Below are 16,386 nucleotides of genomic sequence, written 5' to 3'. Positions count from 1 at the left end.
GTGTTCCACTAGCATCTCTCTAGTCCCCTCAAACCTATACAATAAAAGCAAGTTAACTTAATCTCTACAATTTTCTCTTTGCGATGCATGTCCTGACACTATGACCCTCATTTTGGTTTCAAATTTGTATAATAGGTACAGCTATGCAGACTTGCAAATAATTGATGAAGTTACATCACGAGATTCATAATCATGTTGTAATACTATACTAATGATGCAATGCTGCTGTCTCTATTGTTTTCGTTTGAAGAAGCATCCATGCATGATATCTTTGGGATTACAATTCTAAGCATATACTGACGCATGCTGCTCTTAATCGATCTGAAATTGCTTTCATTCTTATAGTCCATGGAGAATATACAAGATAATTGGTTTCCCTTTTTCTCTTGCTATTTTAAGTTGGACCAATATGATTGGCGAGGAGATCATAGATTGAGATGACTTCTTAGGCCATCTTGGCTAGTCCGTGTCATGAACCCTTATTTACAATTTAAAAATATACATCTAGGTTTTACATGAAATTTGAAAGTTCTATTTCTTGTGTGATCTCGTTAGGGCAAAGCGCCAGATACTTATGAGCACAAAATATCAGAATTAATGACCGATTCACCAACTATAATATGAATGTACAACTGATAGCCTCATACAGAGAATGGCATAATACAGAAGTGGAAACATACATCAAATAGGTTAACAACCCGGCTCTCAAACTCATGTGAATCATATACCAAGAGATTGCAATGAGAAAGCTGCAATATCCATGAATGTGCACTAACTTGCCATTAAGAAACAGGGCACTTAGTGTTAGTTTAGCAACAGTGGCATGAAAATTTCTGGATGGAGTGTGATCAAGGCAATGATTTTTAAAAGAACTGAGAAGAGGGCAGATTATCGAAGTCATTTGGTACATTGAACCATTAGAGCTATGATGCACAAATCGGTAAATAAAGTATGAGGTAAAAAGCAAAAAAATAATATATCGCGTACAAATTCTACATTTGCATATTGGAATTAAGTTTGGAGCATAAAGTGAAAATATTATATCACATAGAAATTCTGCATCTGCATAGTGGAATTTTTAATGGGCGACAAACTACAAAGAATTATCAGTAGGGCAAGGAAGGTAACTAAGTATCTTACTCCCCTAATAGCATGCCTAATATGATGATTCAAGTCTAAAGAAGGTCAAAATAGGAAGGATTAAAGTGAAATCTGATGCACTTATTGGTTAATGAAGTATTGAGTAAAAAGTGAAAACAATATATGGAATAAAAATTCCACATTTGCATAGTGGAATTAAGTATGGAGTAAAAAAGTGAACACATTGCATTGAATAAAAATTCCGCACTTGCATGGTAGAATTTCAGTACAAAGACTTATCAGGAGGGCAAGGAAGGTAACCAAGCGTCTAAATCCCATGATAGCAGTGTTAACATAATGAAGCAAGACTAAAGAAGGTCAAAATAAGAAGGGTTAATGTGCTTGAAGAATAAAAGGTTGCTGATAAAGTTGTGAGAATATCGCCTCTTTCATTAAAGTTAACTGAATCTCTGGTTAGCAGAGACAACAGTTTGCTGATTCAGATTTCTGTATTCCTGTAGCGTTGCCGACAGCAAGAATATTTGTAATCTTATAGTCTACCAAAATGTGCTAATAACCAGTCAAAACAAGAAAAGGAGATCCACCAACATGGAGTAAAGGAAATCAACAGAAGTCTTGGGCTTAAAGTAGGCTGGTATAATGGTTCGGCAAAAGAATTATCCAAGACAAATGCTTTTGCACAATAGAATCTCACAAGTCATACTGCCTACTTGTATCTCCCTATTGCTCCATTGATTGGCAACTGTACCTTATTAGATACAGTGTCACCTAATCATTCTTAGCGTAACAACTTAGGACTTCATCCAAAAAGACCAGTCGGAAGATATTATTTGCATTCTTTAGTCCTATATAAATACCTAAAATCTACTCCACGAAAAACCAATGTGGGACTAAACATATGCCTACACGGGTCCTCACTCTTCCTGTTCGCGCCCTGACGTTCTCGTCAGACTAAGAGTTCAAATCTAATCACAAGCATCACGATCGGCCTATGGTCAGCCCCAATGAATTTGTGTTGCCATGTCTCCTATTTTATATAGGTTATGGGTCGGGTCCGCTCTGATACCATTTGTAATAATTCAGAATCTTATCCAAAATGGTTAGCGAGAATATTTTATTTGGGTCTCTTAGTCCTATATATCTAAGATTTCTTTGGTGAATAACCGATGTGGGACTAAACATATGTCTGCATGGGTCTCACATCAGTTATTTGCTAAGGAGATTTTGGATAGTTATATAGGATTAAAAAATCCAAATAATATCTTCCAGCTAGCTATTTTGGATAAGGTTCTGTGTTGTTATATTTGGATAAGAAGAAAATATCTTGAGAGAATAAGAGGGTATGAAAGACAACGGGCAACCTCAAAAAAAAATTTTAAGTGTCGCGGGAAAGGATTTTGTTGCCAAAGAAAATGGGAAATAACTGGAACTTCTTTGAGAACCGATCAAAAGAACCTTTTCCACCACCAATCTAATTCCACTTTACTTCCCAAAGGGCCTTTAAAGCAAGGGGAGAAAGATACTAAAACGACAGGGTTCATATCGTTTCTCACCGCACAAATGTGTGAAAGGATCTCGAAAAGCATAAACCATAAATGATGCCTGAAGGGTTTTGGAGAAAAGATTATTCAAGGAGCCAAAGTGAGTTGAATAAAATTCCAATAAAAGGACAATTGAGAGGACAGAATGATAATTCATTTGGTTGAGTATCGACAGGAATCAATTTAATTACTGTAGAGAATTTGTACAAGATATATCATTCTGTCGTTTGGTTTTGAGTATGGACAGGAATCAATTTAATTACTGTAGAGAATTTGCACTTATCTGCAGAGAATTTCTTTTTGTATAGTATCTAATTGATGGAAGCACTCATTGGCAACTTTTGAAATATTATAGAGCAGATATATGGAAACATTTTTTTCAAGTAAAAAAACTTAAAATATTTTTTGAAAATTATCTCTTAAATTTTAAATGTTTACAAACTTTAAAACTCTTATCCTTTTTCTTCGTACCTTTTTTCAAGAAGAGTTGAACCCTTCTAAAAAGAATATTGGTTTCCGTTTCCAACATCGCATCTTCGGAAATGCCACACCGTATCGGTACAGGACATAGTCTATAAATGGGCTCTGGGTCCGGTGTTATGAGAAAATCAATCCAAATTACTACTTCTCTGCTTCTTAATTAAGACGAAACAGAGAATTTTTCTATCCTTTTTTTTTTCTACTTTCAAACCTCTTTCAAGTTTTTCTTTTTATCTGAGCATCTGAAGGAGTTGGTCGGGTCAAGCCTTCCAAGCGATCGTGCTCGTTAAAGGAGGATCGGGCTGAGTCAGGTTGTTCTACTTTGAGGATAAAATCGCTGCAAGTTTGTACATAGGAGGCAAAATATATTCTTAGAGCAGTGTATATCATATGCTTCAATTCAGACAAACTCTTTTTATTTTTTTAAATAAATTATTTTTTATAATATTTTTATGAAATAAAGATATAGCAATTTTTTGGTAAAATATTTCTACCAGTGCCTACTTACTAGCAACCAAAACAAGATGGATATATTTATAGGTTTAAGTTCAAGCACCCAAGAGACAAACTTTAGCCATAAAATACTTATGAACACTAATTTATGAAAAGCGAAGTGGGTTTTTAACTGTTGAAATTTTGGGGAGATCTAGGTTAATTTGGATGGAAGTTGTGAAAAAGGATGTGTATGAGCTTGCAATAAGACATCAGAATTAGCTCTTCACAGAAAAGATTGTCTACGAAGCACTTGTATAAGATTAGCCGCGACTAGTTATGGAGAGGCTTGATGGCTGTTATTCCTATCTCCAGGCTTGGAGGTTGCTGAAAATATACTCAGAAGGCTTGTTGATCAAAGTCCATTTCAAGGTCACCCTTTCCACTCAATCTTCTTCTCCGTTTTCCTTGGGTGTGCTTTGTTGGGTTTGGGGGGCAGGTATTCCTCCTGTATGCACTCGATCTCTACAATCAACTTTGTTCTTTGAGATCAAGCAAGGGTGATCTGTTTTCAGTAGCTGTAAGTCTAGATCTTGTCCCTAGTAACATACTGAATTGCAGTTTTGGAAAATCTTCTAGATTCTCTCACCATGACAGAGAACAAGACACCAGAAACAAGACCAAAGGTACATAGAATGGGTAGCCAGGTGGTTTCATCTTGGCAACCGAGCCATCAGCTCTAGTGTTGCTTGCTTTCTTCCTCTAAAAGAGGTTTAGCTTCACAATAGATTGATCAATTCATCCTAAATATACCAACTTTTATTGGAGTTTTCATGCTTGCACATGTGAGGTCAATCCTCTTATTTCTGTCCGTGGGGCTCATGATCTTCATGTATCAGTGATGTTTCAGTGTTGGCTGATCATAATTTTGGATGAAACCAATGTTCGCTTGCTCCTTCAAAAATGGATGTTCATTCTCTGACAAGGTACCAGCAGATTCTTCTTCTTCTTCTTCTTCTTTTTCTTTTATTAAAAAAATCTTCTTGAGGGAAAAAAGATGGGGATTTCTCATCGATCTTCTTGACAATTCAAGACCCTGAACTTGCCACAACTGATCACAGGTTTTCTTTTTTCTTTTGATAGATAATAAATTTTTCTTTTTAAGAGTAATTTCTCGAGAGAGTGATCCTCTTGTTGATGTCATACCAAAGACCATCCTCCAATGGAGTTATATCAGAGTAGCCCTCTCTTCAATGTCTCCTGACAGCAATTTCCCCACCAAGAATCATTTCTTAACCTAGTACTACTCTTTGCAGAAGAATGAAAACTTGCAAATTTGACCTAGATTAACCTAGATTAACCTGACACTTTATAACTTACAAGTGCAACTATGCGAGCTCATTAATGGTTAAAGATAAAAGAAATCATTCAGAGGAAGAACAGCACCTCATCCAGGCCTAGGGGAAATAGATGAGAACATCAGGTCCATAAGAAAAGGGTGAACAGCTGCAGCAAACCAAATGAGTGGCATGTTCCACAGGAGTCATATGGAGATTTTTGGCATGCATCACATATTGCAATGGTCAGGTTCTCTATATAAGCATCATGTGAGACAAAGAAGACCATGTCCCAACTCTCCAATCCATAGACATGAGGTGCTTTTCTTAGGTCCTTCATGACTGGTTTATCTGCTATCTGGTGAGATGAAGAACTCTGTCTCTATAGGCAGTGTTTCTTTTCCTCTTGAAGCCATGAGCATCCCTTTTTCCATCAGATCTTTTACTGTCCTTGTGCTGTAACTAGAGCAGTTAAAGCTTATGTTGGAAGGAAATTATCAGACATCCATTTCTTCTGTTCTCTCTTTTGTTTCTTCCCCTGGAAAGTGGTGGTGCCGTTGCCGACAAGAGAAGGTTGGGGATAAGAGTAGAGATTGACTAAAAGTGAGGGACAAGGGATCTGGTTGGTTGGGCGGTTTTGGATATAGACTGGTTTTGGTCAAGTTCCTGGAAAAGTAAACAAAGTCGTCATCAGCTGATGGCTTTCAGCCTTCTAATCTTTTCCATTCCTTCTTGGAGTCAATGAGATTAACCACACCCGTGGGGGTGCGAACGTAGGTATAATGCGATGCGAAAAACTTAGTTAATTAAAGGAGAAGGTATGAGCGAAATAGACCACAGTTTCCATCAGTTTGCTTTTTCGTTAGTGTTGGGACGGCGAGTGAACCTCGTTGCTTTCACTTTCTTCTTTAAATTTTTATCTATCTCAGCTTCCTCTTTCTTGGTAACCATTTCTATCTTGCCATTTTATCCTTAAGGCATCCTTTGTCAATAAATAATAATAACAATAATAATAATAATAATAGCTTTCCAATTGCCCGGTGAGTCATCACCCTCTTGTAAAGGTTGCCATCCATGTCACCTAAATTATTTTCCAATGCTTTTTGGTGATGGGTGTTTTGATTCATGGAGAAGCGATGGATTGTTTAACCATGAGTGGGGCTCAACATGCACTCCAGGTTGGTGAGGTCCAACCCAAGGTTTTGTAAACATCTGAGATGCTGGTCTCTAAGAAGGTTTATTGATCAAAGTAGGCCAAATCCTCAAAAAGCCAAGATACCAACATGCCCCATTTATTAAAAATGTTTTTGGTCCAATGCACGTTTTTGTTCAAATGTTTGCAATGGTAAGGTGATTTTGCAAGAAGAAATTAAAGCTTGATATATATAGAGTCGAACCATGTTTGGAATTTGAACCAAGTACAATCCACAACCTTTTTGGTCATCTTGGATTAATAAATAAAAAAAACAAATAATGATCATTAAAAAAAAAACGCTTGCCGAGATTGGGTTACTTTCTGATGTGTTGAACATGTTATCCAAGAAGGTAATATCGATAACAACATTTTAGCATCACCAACAATTCGCTAATATCCAAGCTAGTTTTCTTAATTTCCAAGAGATCTATGCTTAGTATAAAACAATATATTGTACTAATTAATTTAGGGTTAGCTTTTTTCTCAAGTGATTCTCCGATAATCGTTATCTACTTCATATGTGACATATATCAAATATTTGATCCAAGTCATTAGTCCAAATGAAATCAATTTGCCATCGACCTAGATCTTTTCCTAATCTTGCTATGCACCAAATGAATGAAGCCAGTGCAGGGTAAGCCTGAACCAAATTGTTTCGGACCAACTTTTGAAGGTCCTACGTGGTGTCATGCATTTGGACAGGCTGAATCCACGTGAAATCCATGTGTCGGTCACAAACATCGTGCATGCCCTTGGTGTGCATCCGATCAAATCTTGACAACAGCGTTTCGTGATGTCATCAACTCCCATACTAGTGGGATCCGACTCGGATCCGACGCCCATCTGACTTGGTTCGGCCCCACTCCGGGCCCACCGAGAGAACAAGTTAGGCCTTCCTTCCCAAATCACGCCACCGTGTATCATAAATAAGAATAGAAGAAGACTTATTTGGTGCACACTTGTCTAGGTTCGGTCAACACTTTTGGGATTGAACCATCTAGATCTCTTGGACCCAATGGCCAATACCATGACCCATAATTAGATTACTTGACCCATCCTGATTCAATGCCTTACCTTATATTAATGTACGAGCTTGAGGTTTCTCCACACGTGTCCATTTGGTTATCGTATCTTTCTTTTTTTTAATTCTTATTATTGATAATATTTTTCGAGCCCTGCTATGGGTCCCAACCCCAGATATGGCATGAAAAGATTGGTGCAATTTTTAAATTCGGTTTGATAGATGATGGATTTGCAGCATGAAGCAACAATACTCGTAGAGCATCTACTAAGTGTCATTTTGGCGTAGATGCTAGATACAATAACTACAATCATGTATGTATTAGTGCTTTAGTGTACGCAAATACTTTTGTTGTAGATCTAAATAAATGCATGATTATAGGCCAAGGAAGAATTTAAAAAGTTGAGAGGGATTGCACATGCAATCGCCTGCCACCAAAAATATATCAATTGTAAGTGGAGATTGAAGCAGTAAACTGGACATTTGCGAAACTACTACACTAGGTTTGCATTTGGCATCTCCAAAATCCAACTCAAGTATTACAAAGTGGGGGAGTAGGAGAGCACAAGCAGGCTCCACCTTTTTGGAACTCATACAAGGAAAGATCCAATTGTTTACCTCAAAACAAACAACCAAGAATAATTGAATTTATAATATAATAAAGAAAATAATGTTTGATTTGTCCCTTAACATATGCAAGACATGAGAGAGTTGGAGCATGACCATTACCAATGCTTCCAACCAATTATGCTGAGATGCGGTCTGCGGTTCTCAAACATCACCAAGTGGATTGGCATTTGATTCCAATCAGGCCATGTGTTGATTATTTTAGACATATAATAAAGTGGAAGGCCAGCTATCACTTGCATAAACTGTACCCATCCAATTCCAATTATTTAGACATAGAATACCCATCAGAAGAAAGAAACGCTTTCTTAGATCCTCTCTTGCTACCACCGTTCGTTCCCGTGATCTCATCACCCATCCCTGGGCCCACACGAAAATGGTGGTGGGCCACTGTGGTGCAAAAGATGGAAGAGGGTTTCACTTTTCTTCTTTTCAAAAGACACAATCACAATAAAATAAAAAGCAAAAAAAAAAGCATACCCCCACTCACACCACCACTCCCCCTTCCCTGACCCTTTAAATCCCCCCTCCTGCCTCTTCCCACGTCCCCTTTCCTCCTTCCTCCTTCCTCCTTCCTCCTTCCTCCTTCTTCTTCTTCTCTCTCTTTTATATAGATAAGGTATTATAATTTGAGTTTATATAAGCTAGAGAAGATGACTATATCGATGGAGTACTACTACTCGAGCCGGGTAGTGGCCGGCTTCTTCCAAAAGGTGGCGCTCCTCCTATCCTTTGTGGTGAGACGGGTGCTCCTTCCCTGCTACTGCTGGTGGTCCAGCAACGAAGAAATTAGAGAAGGCGATGAGGCCGGAGCGGAGCAGCACCGCCGGCGGCACCATCAGCTGGCGGCGGCGCAGGCGGTGAGGGAGAGCCTCCAGGTGGCGACTTACGGGGAGGTGGCGGCGGCGGCGGCGGCAGCGGCGACGTGCGCGGTGTGCCTGAGCGAGGTGAGGAGGAAGGATCGGGTGTGGGAGCTGCGAAACTGCTGCCACGTGTTCCACAAGGCGTGCCTGGACCGCTGGCTGGACCACGACGAGCACCTCACCTGCCCCCTCTGCCGGGCGCCGCTCCTCACGACGGTGTACCAGCCGGCCTCCTTCCCGCCGGCCGCGGCGGAGCCCAGCTGGGCCGTGGAGCGACTCCTCTACCTCTTCGGAGACGACCTCCTATTTGCCCCGCCGTCGTAGCCCGTCTTTTTATTATTTTTATTATTTTTATTCCTCTCCGCTGTCCTTTGGTCTTTTCCTTTGGGTATACCGGTGGTCCTTGTGATGGACGGTCTGGATTTTTGGGGTGTAAGTAAATACGGTGGAGTTACGTTATATGTAAGTAATTTTAAGTTTTATTAAGATGTAACGGAGGTACCGTTTGTTGTATACGCTGGATTTCCTTAGATATACCGGGAGTCACGAGCACACTAGGCGGTGTTGGCGTGAATGAAATGGGAAGAATAATTGGGGCCTGGCGATGGGCGCAAAGGAATCGTAACACCGCCGCAAGCATCGCAATCATGTGCGCGGTCCATCCCAGAGTTATCACATAGAGATTCGCGTTGGAGTTATCATTTAGAGATTCGCGTTCGCGGAATCTTCATCTTATCTCTATTGTATTTTTCTTTGCAAACACATAAAAAGGACGATGGACAGAATTGACTCCCACGGTGCGGTAAATTCCCGTTTCATTCTCTCATCAGTTTTCTTTTTCTTTATGAGGTCACTGACGTCGACCTGTCTTTTAAACGAATAGAATACTGAAGGCTGGGTTGTCTCTTTGGCTGCACGAAATTTTATTTGAATGAATCACGTATCGGTACCAAAATCTCTTTGTAGCTATTTATTTAGGGGTGGCAAAATATGATCCGACCCGCCAATCCGATCCGTGTTCGACCAGCCATAAACAGGTTTGGGTTTGGCCTAAACAAGTTTGGGTCGTAAACAGGTCGATCCGTTTAACCTGTTTATTAATTGGGTCGGATACGGATTTTAGATGTCTGACCCGTTTAAACCGTTTAACTGTTGGGCAGGTTAAACAGGTCTAAACAGGTTAAACGGGTTAAACAGGTTAAACAGGTTAAACAGGTCTAAACAGGTCTAAACAGGTTAAACGGGTCTAAACAGGTCTAAACAAGTCGGGTTGGGCAGGTTAAATAGGTTGGGTTGGGCAGTTTAAACAGGTCTAAACAGGTTAAACGGGTCAGGTTGGGCAAACAGGTTAAACAGGTCGGGTCGGGTTGGGTGAACAGGTTACCTTTTTATTAAACAGGTTAAACGGGTCGGGTCGGGTTACCTGTTTAATAAACAGGTCAGGTTCAGGTTGTAATTTCTGACCTGTTTAATAAACAGGTCGGGTTCAGGTTTATGATTTTCTGACCCGACCTGCATGTGACCCGATCCGTTTATGACCCGACCCGACCCGATTTCCACCCCTATATTTATTCTTCAACTTTATTGGCAGCATTCATATAGATATAAGCTGCCGTTGTACATAAAAAAAAAAATAAAATGCTGTAAAAAAAAAACAATGGAGACCTGAAATTTATCCTACACCTGTGTAAGGAATTAATTTTTGCTAAAATTTACACATCTTCTAAGTTGAATAAAAGGATGGCAATTTATATTCTATCCCATCAGCATCTAACCCAATCTAAATAGAATGAGTTTTAACTGATTGCGAAGTGGATGCTGAAATCACCAATTAATTTAAAAACTTAAGTTGGTAGAATGAAATAGATTTATTTATATATTTTATATTTTTTTATGTTTTTTTTACATGTGGGCCAGACTATTTTTTAATGAGTAAGCTCAAATATCATGTTGAAATCACTATTTTTTTTAAAAGCTTAAGTTGATGGAATGAGATAGATTTATTTATATATTTTATATTTTTTAACGGCAGACACAGACTGAATAAATTCGGTTGTGCCCGATCAGGCCCATAGCCTGCGCGAACCGAGTGGCGATGCCAATAAGGAAACGGCGACGGGCGCCACGGCGTCATACACCATGGGGAGGTAGCCTTGGGGCATGATAGAAGGGAAATGAGGGCCATGCTCCTCTTCATGCTTCACCGTGCTCTTCCTCCCATTTTTAGGTCCGTCCGCTCGATCTTGTCCCCGATCAGGATCTTGAACGACTCCGAGGCAGCTAGCCATATCCATGCGTTTAGTACACTCAAAACAAAATACGAATCTATAAACTAATAATCTATGTTTATATTTATATCCTTCACAATGCAAACTTTGGGTTTGACTGTACTCTCAAGTTTAACTCCATAATGTTTCTTATCCAATTTCAACTCCAATGGAGTCGAGCTCTATTTTTAAAATTTTAAAATTTTTAGTTCTTTGCCGCAAAGGACGATGAGAAACTATTTATTTTGCATTGTTCACTATGGAGGGAGAAGTCACCGCAACAACTAAACAAAAGGTCACATACGCGAAACGGATGCTGGGGACAGACCGCATCCTCTTCGAAGGAGATTCTGCTATAGTAGTTGAGTGGATCTAGAATCCAGGCTCTGGTGACGGAGTCAGACTATTGCTATGTGATATTCAAAGACTCTTAATTGCAGCAGATTTTCGGAGGCTACACACGTCTACAGAGAGGTGAATAGCGCGGCTAATTGGTGGCCTCATTCGCAACTCAGGTTTTATTTGGATCGACACCACCGAGGTACCCTACACTCTGTTTCATTTACTTTTTTTTTTATTTTATTGGCATTACTCGCACACGGCATGTATGAGTGGCTGTTGTACCAAGAAAAAAAAGAAAAGAAAAAAAGAAACACAGAAGGTTACACCAGCAGATGGTTTTGGAGAGGCAAAAGGGACATTCCGTGCAGGAGTTTGGAACAAGAAAGGAGGGGAGAATAGAGGAAAGGCGCGGAAAATGGCTGAAAGAATTAAGGGAGCAATTCCGCTCTCTTTATTTGAAAGAAAGGTTCCATGTTTTGAATCCTGACGGAAGTTCCTACATATATTTTTTGCCATAAGCAAGCGGACTTCACGATGGGGAACGGCTTCTTGCTGGGCTGGGCCAAGAGCTGATCAGGCCGCCCCATGATTGGGGCTTTCAAGGATGACGCGCCACCGAAACTTGGTATACCAAAAGCTCTGGAGAATTCCAAATTGTACCGTTTTACAGCGATTCGCCACTCACTCAAAACCACGAGTTTGTGCCTCTACCTGCTTAATTGTGCACCATATGGATGTTCCCCGGCTATTTGATGGAAGTAATTCTTAGTGTTGGTGCTCCGAAATTTATTTCTCGACAACAAAAAGTAGAGTCTCAGAAATGGTTTCTGTTGCTGCATAATTGAGGTCGGAGCATAGGTTGGATGACTTTAAGGTCGGCAAGAACCAAACTTAACTAGTCGACCGAGGTGTGGAAGTACCGGTCTTCTCTGAGGACGATCTGCAAGAAATTCGCTTGTTGAAATGTTTCCAGCAGGAGATCTTCCGATATCTAAGTCAAAATAGAAAGATAATAGCATAGAAGGGGGAAATCCCTACAAAGTAGCATCTCTAAATGAGCTCACCTGAGAACTTCCAGACTACCCGTATATATAGGGTAGTCAATCGATCCGTTATCTGATTTGGTGCGACGTACCTTTAATTGCCAGATAATGGTCAGTTGTACATTTATAATATGGAAAACGTTGTGCATAAGCAGCATATGGCAGTGATCACGTTGATCATGTGTTAACAACAGTGTTATCATAGCTGCCGGTCTTTATTGGTACATACAGATTAGCTCCTTGGTTTTCACTGAAGTTGTTCACCTTAATTTATACCGAGGCAAAGAAGGTCAGTCTAATTCGAAGTCGGGATGTCCAACATTTCTCCAATCATTTCCAGCTAGCTCATTGGTTTGGTTCAGCTAGTGCTCTGCCAGTCCTGTGCAGCATTGTTTTGCATATTTAGTGTTATAATCAAGTATCACTTTTGATTATGCGACCCCGAGGACAAAGGATTGCTCCATTATAGGTTAACATTGCCTTGTGTGCTGTGAAACTAACAAGGATAATACCATAATTTACTCTGCATCATCGTATCTAATGTCTACTTCGAGGGGCAACGGTTCCATGAAATTTGGATTTGAAATGGGGACCTTTTATTCATGCGACGCTGACTAAAATCACGTTCCCCTTCTTCCCGCCAGAAAACTAACGACTACCCAAACCGCCAAGAAAGAAAGGGGACTCAAGTTACCGGTGAACAGATTGCAAGCCACCTCCTCCTCCCACCCTTCTTGTGGACGTCCGATCCCTCCTTCCTCCCTTCTTTCCTTTCCTCGTCTTCTTTCCTGCCATTCTTTTCATCGAGAGAGATGACTCCCAGATCTTTGCGCACATCTTTCCGGCCACATTGGGCTTTGCTTCTCCTCCTCCTCCTCCTTCTCCTCCCTGCCTCCACCGTCCGCTGCCGTCCGGAAACATCCATCTCCACCACCGCCGGAACAAAGCTAGCCCCTGAGCGAATATCTTGGGACACCAACATCACCCTCCTCGGCGACGCCTGCCTCAAGAAAGGCGCCATCAGCCTCACCCGCGATTCCGCCGCTAGCGCCGGCCGCGCCCTCTACTCCCAACCCATCCGCTTTCTTGAACCCACCACCCGCTCCCCCGCCTCCTTTTCCTCCCGCTTCTCCTTCTCCATCACCCCCTCCTCCCCCGGCGACGGCCTCGCCTTCCTCCTCACCTCCGACCCCCACTTCCTCGGCAGCCCCAACGGCTTCTTGGGCCTCTTCTCCGACCTCGCCTCCGCCTCCAAGGCCGACGACGCCGTCACCATCGCCGTGGAGTTCGACACCAACCTCGATGCCCCGCTCCGCGACATCAACGATAACCACGTCGCCCTCGACGTCGACAGCATCTTCTCCTTCGCCGCCGCCGACGCCGGCAACGCAGGGGTTGACCTCAAGGCCCGGATACCCATGATGGCCTGGGTCGAGTACAGCAGCACCGAGAAGGCGGTCCGGGTGTGGCTCAGCTACTCCCACTTCCGGCCCCCCGATCCCCTCCTCGTCGCCCGCGTCGACCTCTCCGGCCTCTTCCGCGAGTTCATGTACGTCGGCTTCTCCGCCTCCAACGGCCATGGCACCGCGCTCCACATCGTCACCCGGTGGAGCTTCCGGACCTTCGGGTTCGCCGCCGCCTCCTCGGCGTCTCCGGCCGGAAACGGCACGGACGTTGCTGGGTGCGCCAACTGTTCGACCGAAGGTCAGAAAGGAGGCGACACGGGCGACGAGTACCTCAACCCTGGTGATGGCCCCGTGGCGAGTCTAGCTGTGGGGACAAGAAGATATATTCGGGTGGTTCTCGTCGTGGGCGGAGTAGTGGTCTTCGTCTGCTTGTTGTTGTTGTTGATCGCTGCTGTCATCTCGTGTCTTAGGGGAAATGAGGAAGAGGGCAGCGAAGGGAGCGCGCCGGAGACCGCCGTGGGAGGCGAATTCCAGACGGCGCCGGCGAGGATTTCGCTGGATGAGATAAGGTCGGCTACCAAAGAATTCCACTGCAGCAAGATCCTCGGCCAGGGCGGCTCGGCGACGGTGTATGAGGGTGTTCTGCCTTCTGGATGCAAGGTCGCCGTCAAGAGATTCGGTCAGGTGGACCGGTTCAGCCGCACACTCGCCACGGAGCTGGCGGCCGTCATGGGCTCATGCCGGCACCCGAATCTGGTCCCTCTCAGGGGGTGGTGCTGCGAGAAGGACGAGCTGGTCTTGGTGCACGAGTACATGCCCAATGGCAGCCTCGATAAGATCCTCCATGCTGCTGCTCCTTTTGGATCCCCGGTGGCGGGGCAACCGCCCGCACTCTCATGGGACCAGCGCTGGAAGATTGTCCTTGGCGTCGCATCCGCGCTTGTCTTCCTGCACGAGGAGTGCGAGAAGAAGATCATCCACCGGGATGTCAAGGCCTGCAACGTGCTCCTCGATGCCGAATTCAATGCGAAGGTCGGGGATTTCGGGCTCGCCGAGCTGAATGATCACAACAGAACTCCACCGGTGGCCAAGCCGGCAGGCACCATGGGCTATCTAGCACCAGAGTATGTCCATTCCGGTGTGGCCACCGAGAAGTCAGATGTGTACAGCTTTGGAATTCTGGCGCTGGAAGTGGCGACAGGGCGAAAGCCTGTGGAGAAGGCTATTGTGCTCGTCGACTGGGTCTGGTCGCTGTGGGGGCGACGGAGGGTGGTGGATGCGGCGGATCCCCGGCTTGAGGGCAGCTTCAACAGGGATGAGATGGGCAGGATGCTGGTCGTTGGGCTCTGCTGTGCCCATCCCGACTCCAAGCGGCGGCCAACGATGAGGAAGGCTATAAGGATGCTCAGGGGGGCGGCGACTCTGACTGCCTTGCCGGCCAGAAAACCTGCTGTTAGGCTGCTATCCCAGTTGCCTCCGACTTCGCAGGATTCCTGCTCGCAGGCTTCTGGAGATGCGACCACGTCGTGGTTCTCGCCTTGCATTAGTCTCAACCAGTTGGAAGAACAGAATTATGGCAGAAATTTCACTGCTGCGACTCGGACTCCATTCTCCTGAGCACCTTTATGCCCGAGATTTGTACAAGCCGGCCAGAGATAAAAGTAGCGTGATCAGAGTCCATTCTCAAGGTGCTTTGCATTTAAAACTCCATGAATTATGCCATTTGTTGTGATGTTGATGCCTGTGATCAGACATTCTGGTTGTTTACTTGTTTCTATCAACGTAAATGGAAAATTCGGGCCTTGATGGTCTTAATGTCTTACAGGTTTTGATGATTGTTATCTGACATGATGGTTGTTTCTATCAATATTAAAGGAAATTTCGAAGTCTCTGATGGTCTGTCTTAGAAGTTGATCTTTAATTTGCCTGCCTGCTTTTCAGCACAAGTGTATGGTATCTGGTAAAATGAGATATCGAAGTATGGAGCAGGTGATCCGTGTAGTGTTAACAATGGCTGGGTTGCAAGCAAACATACTCATACATCCCAAGTTCTCGGAGAAGAATAGCACATTGCTCAATTCAATCACCATCCAATTTAGGGGCAATAGCTGCCATAAAGATCTCTGCTTATCCCTGTATTTAGTTCAGAAGTTTTTTGATCACCCTCGCAAGATATGTTTGCTCAGGAACCCAAAACTGTACTTTCTTCTTTAGAATGGCTTCCTGTTGCATCTTTATGACAAATGGCAATATGGCAAATAGGAGAAGCAGCTTCACCTGGTCATGCAAACAAAGGTATGTATAGCCCAAATAAATAGGAGCTAAAAAAATATGCCCTTGGAAAAGGCCGTCTCTTGAACAAGTGGTGATATGGAGGGAAATTCATAACTCGAAGGTGAAGGAACAAGATAGAAAAATATTGCTTGCAGAGGCTTCCTTGCTGGAATATCAGAGGAAAAGGTGTTTGCATGGGATGAAGAAAACACTAACGATGAAAATGGATAGAAGGATACCAGACTGATTTGCCTCATGGCAACAGATGATTTCCATAAGGTGGAAAGGCTACATGTTAAGTTTATCCAAGTTACTCCAACAAGTAGTGATAGTTGGAAATATGTAATTTTTTTTAATGGACTTCGATATCCTGGGAAAAAAAAAAAAAAACTCAGCATTAGTGAGAGCAATAGCATCAAGCAGAATTGCTCAATTGGTAACTTGATTCCAATCGGGC

General features: G+C 43.0%; 2 protein-coding genes across 2 annotated transcripts; both read left to right on the top strand.

Moving 5' to 3' along the window:
* The first annotated feature begins 3,766 nt into the window (after positions 1-3,766).
* On the top strand, positions 3,767-9,110 carry LOC103717787 (uncharacterized). The gene has a single exon (XM_088721539.2). It carries the CDS (start codon positions 8,388-8,390, stop codon positions 8,919-8,921), a length of 534 nt encoding a protein of 177 aa, XP_088577665.1. The 5' UTR covers positions 3,767-8,387; the 3' UTR covers positions 8,922-9,110.
* A 3,220-nt stretch (positions 9,111-12,330) lies between these two features.
* LOC103717805 (L-type lectin-domain containing receptor kinase S.7) lies at positions 12,331-15,971 on the top strand. The gene has a single exon (XM_008806333.6). The coding sequence runs from the start codon at positions 13,062-13,064 to the stop codon at positions 15,270-15,272; it is 2,211 nt and encodes a 736-aa protein (XP_008804555.3). The 5' UTR covers positions 12,331-13,061; the 3' UTR covers positions 15,273-15,971.
* The last annotated feature ends 415 nt before the right edge of the window (positions 15,972-16,386 follow it).

This window comes from Phoenix dactylifera, chromosome 5 (assembly GCF_051530095.1).
Source record: "Phoenix dactylifera cultivar Ajwa chromosome 5, Ajwa_hap1_PhDact_Kaust_v1.1, whole genome shotgun sequence".
Taxonomy (NCBI): Eukaryota; Viridiplantae; Streptophyta; class Magnoliopsida; order Arecales; family Arecaceae; genus Phoenix; species Phoenix dactylifera.
Note: the sequence above shows the minus strand (reverse complement) of the source record. Positions and strands in the feature narration are given on the sequence as shown.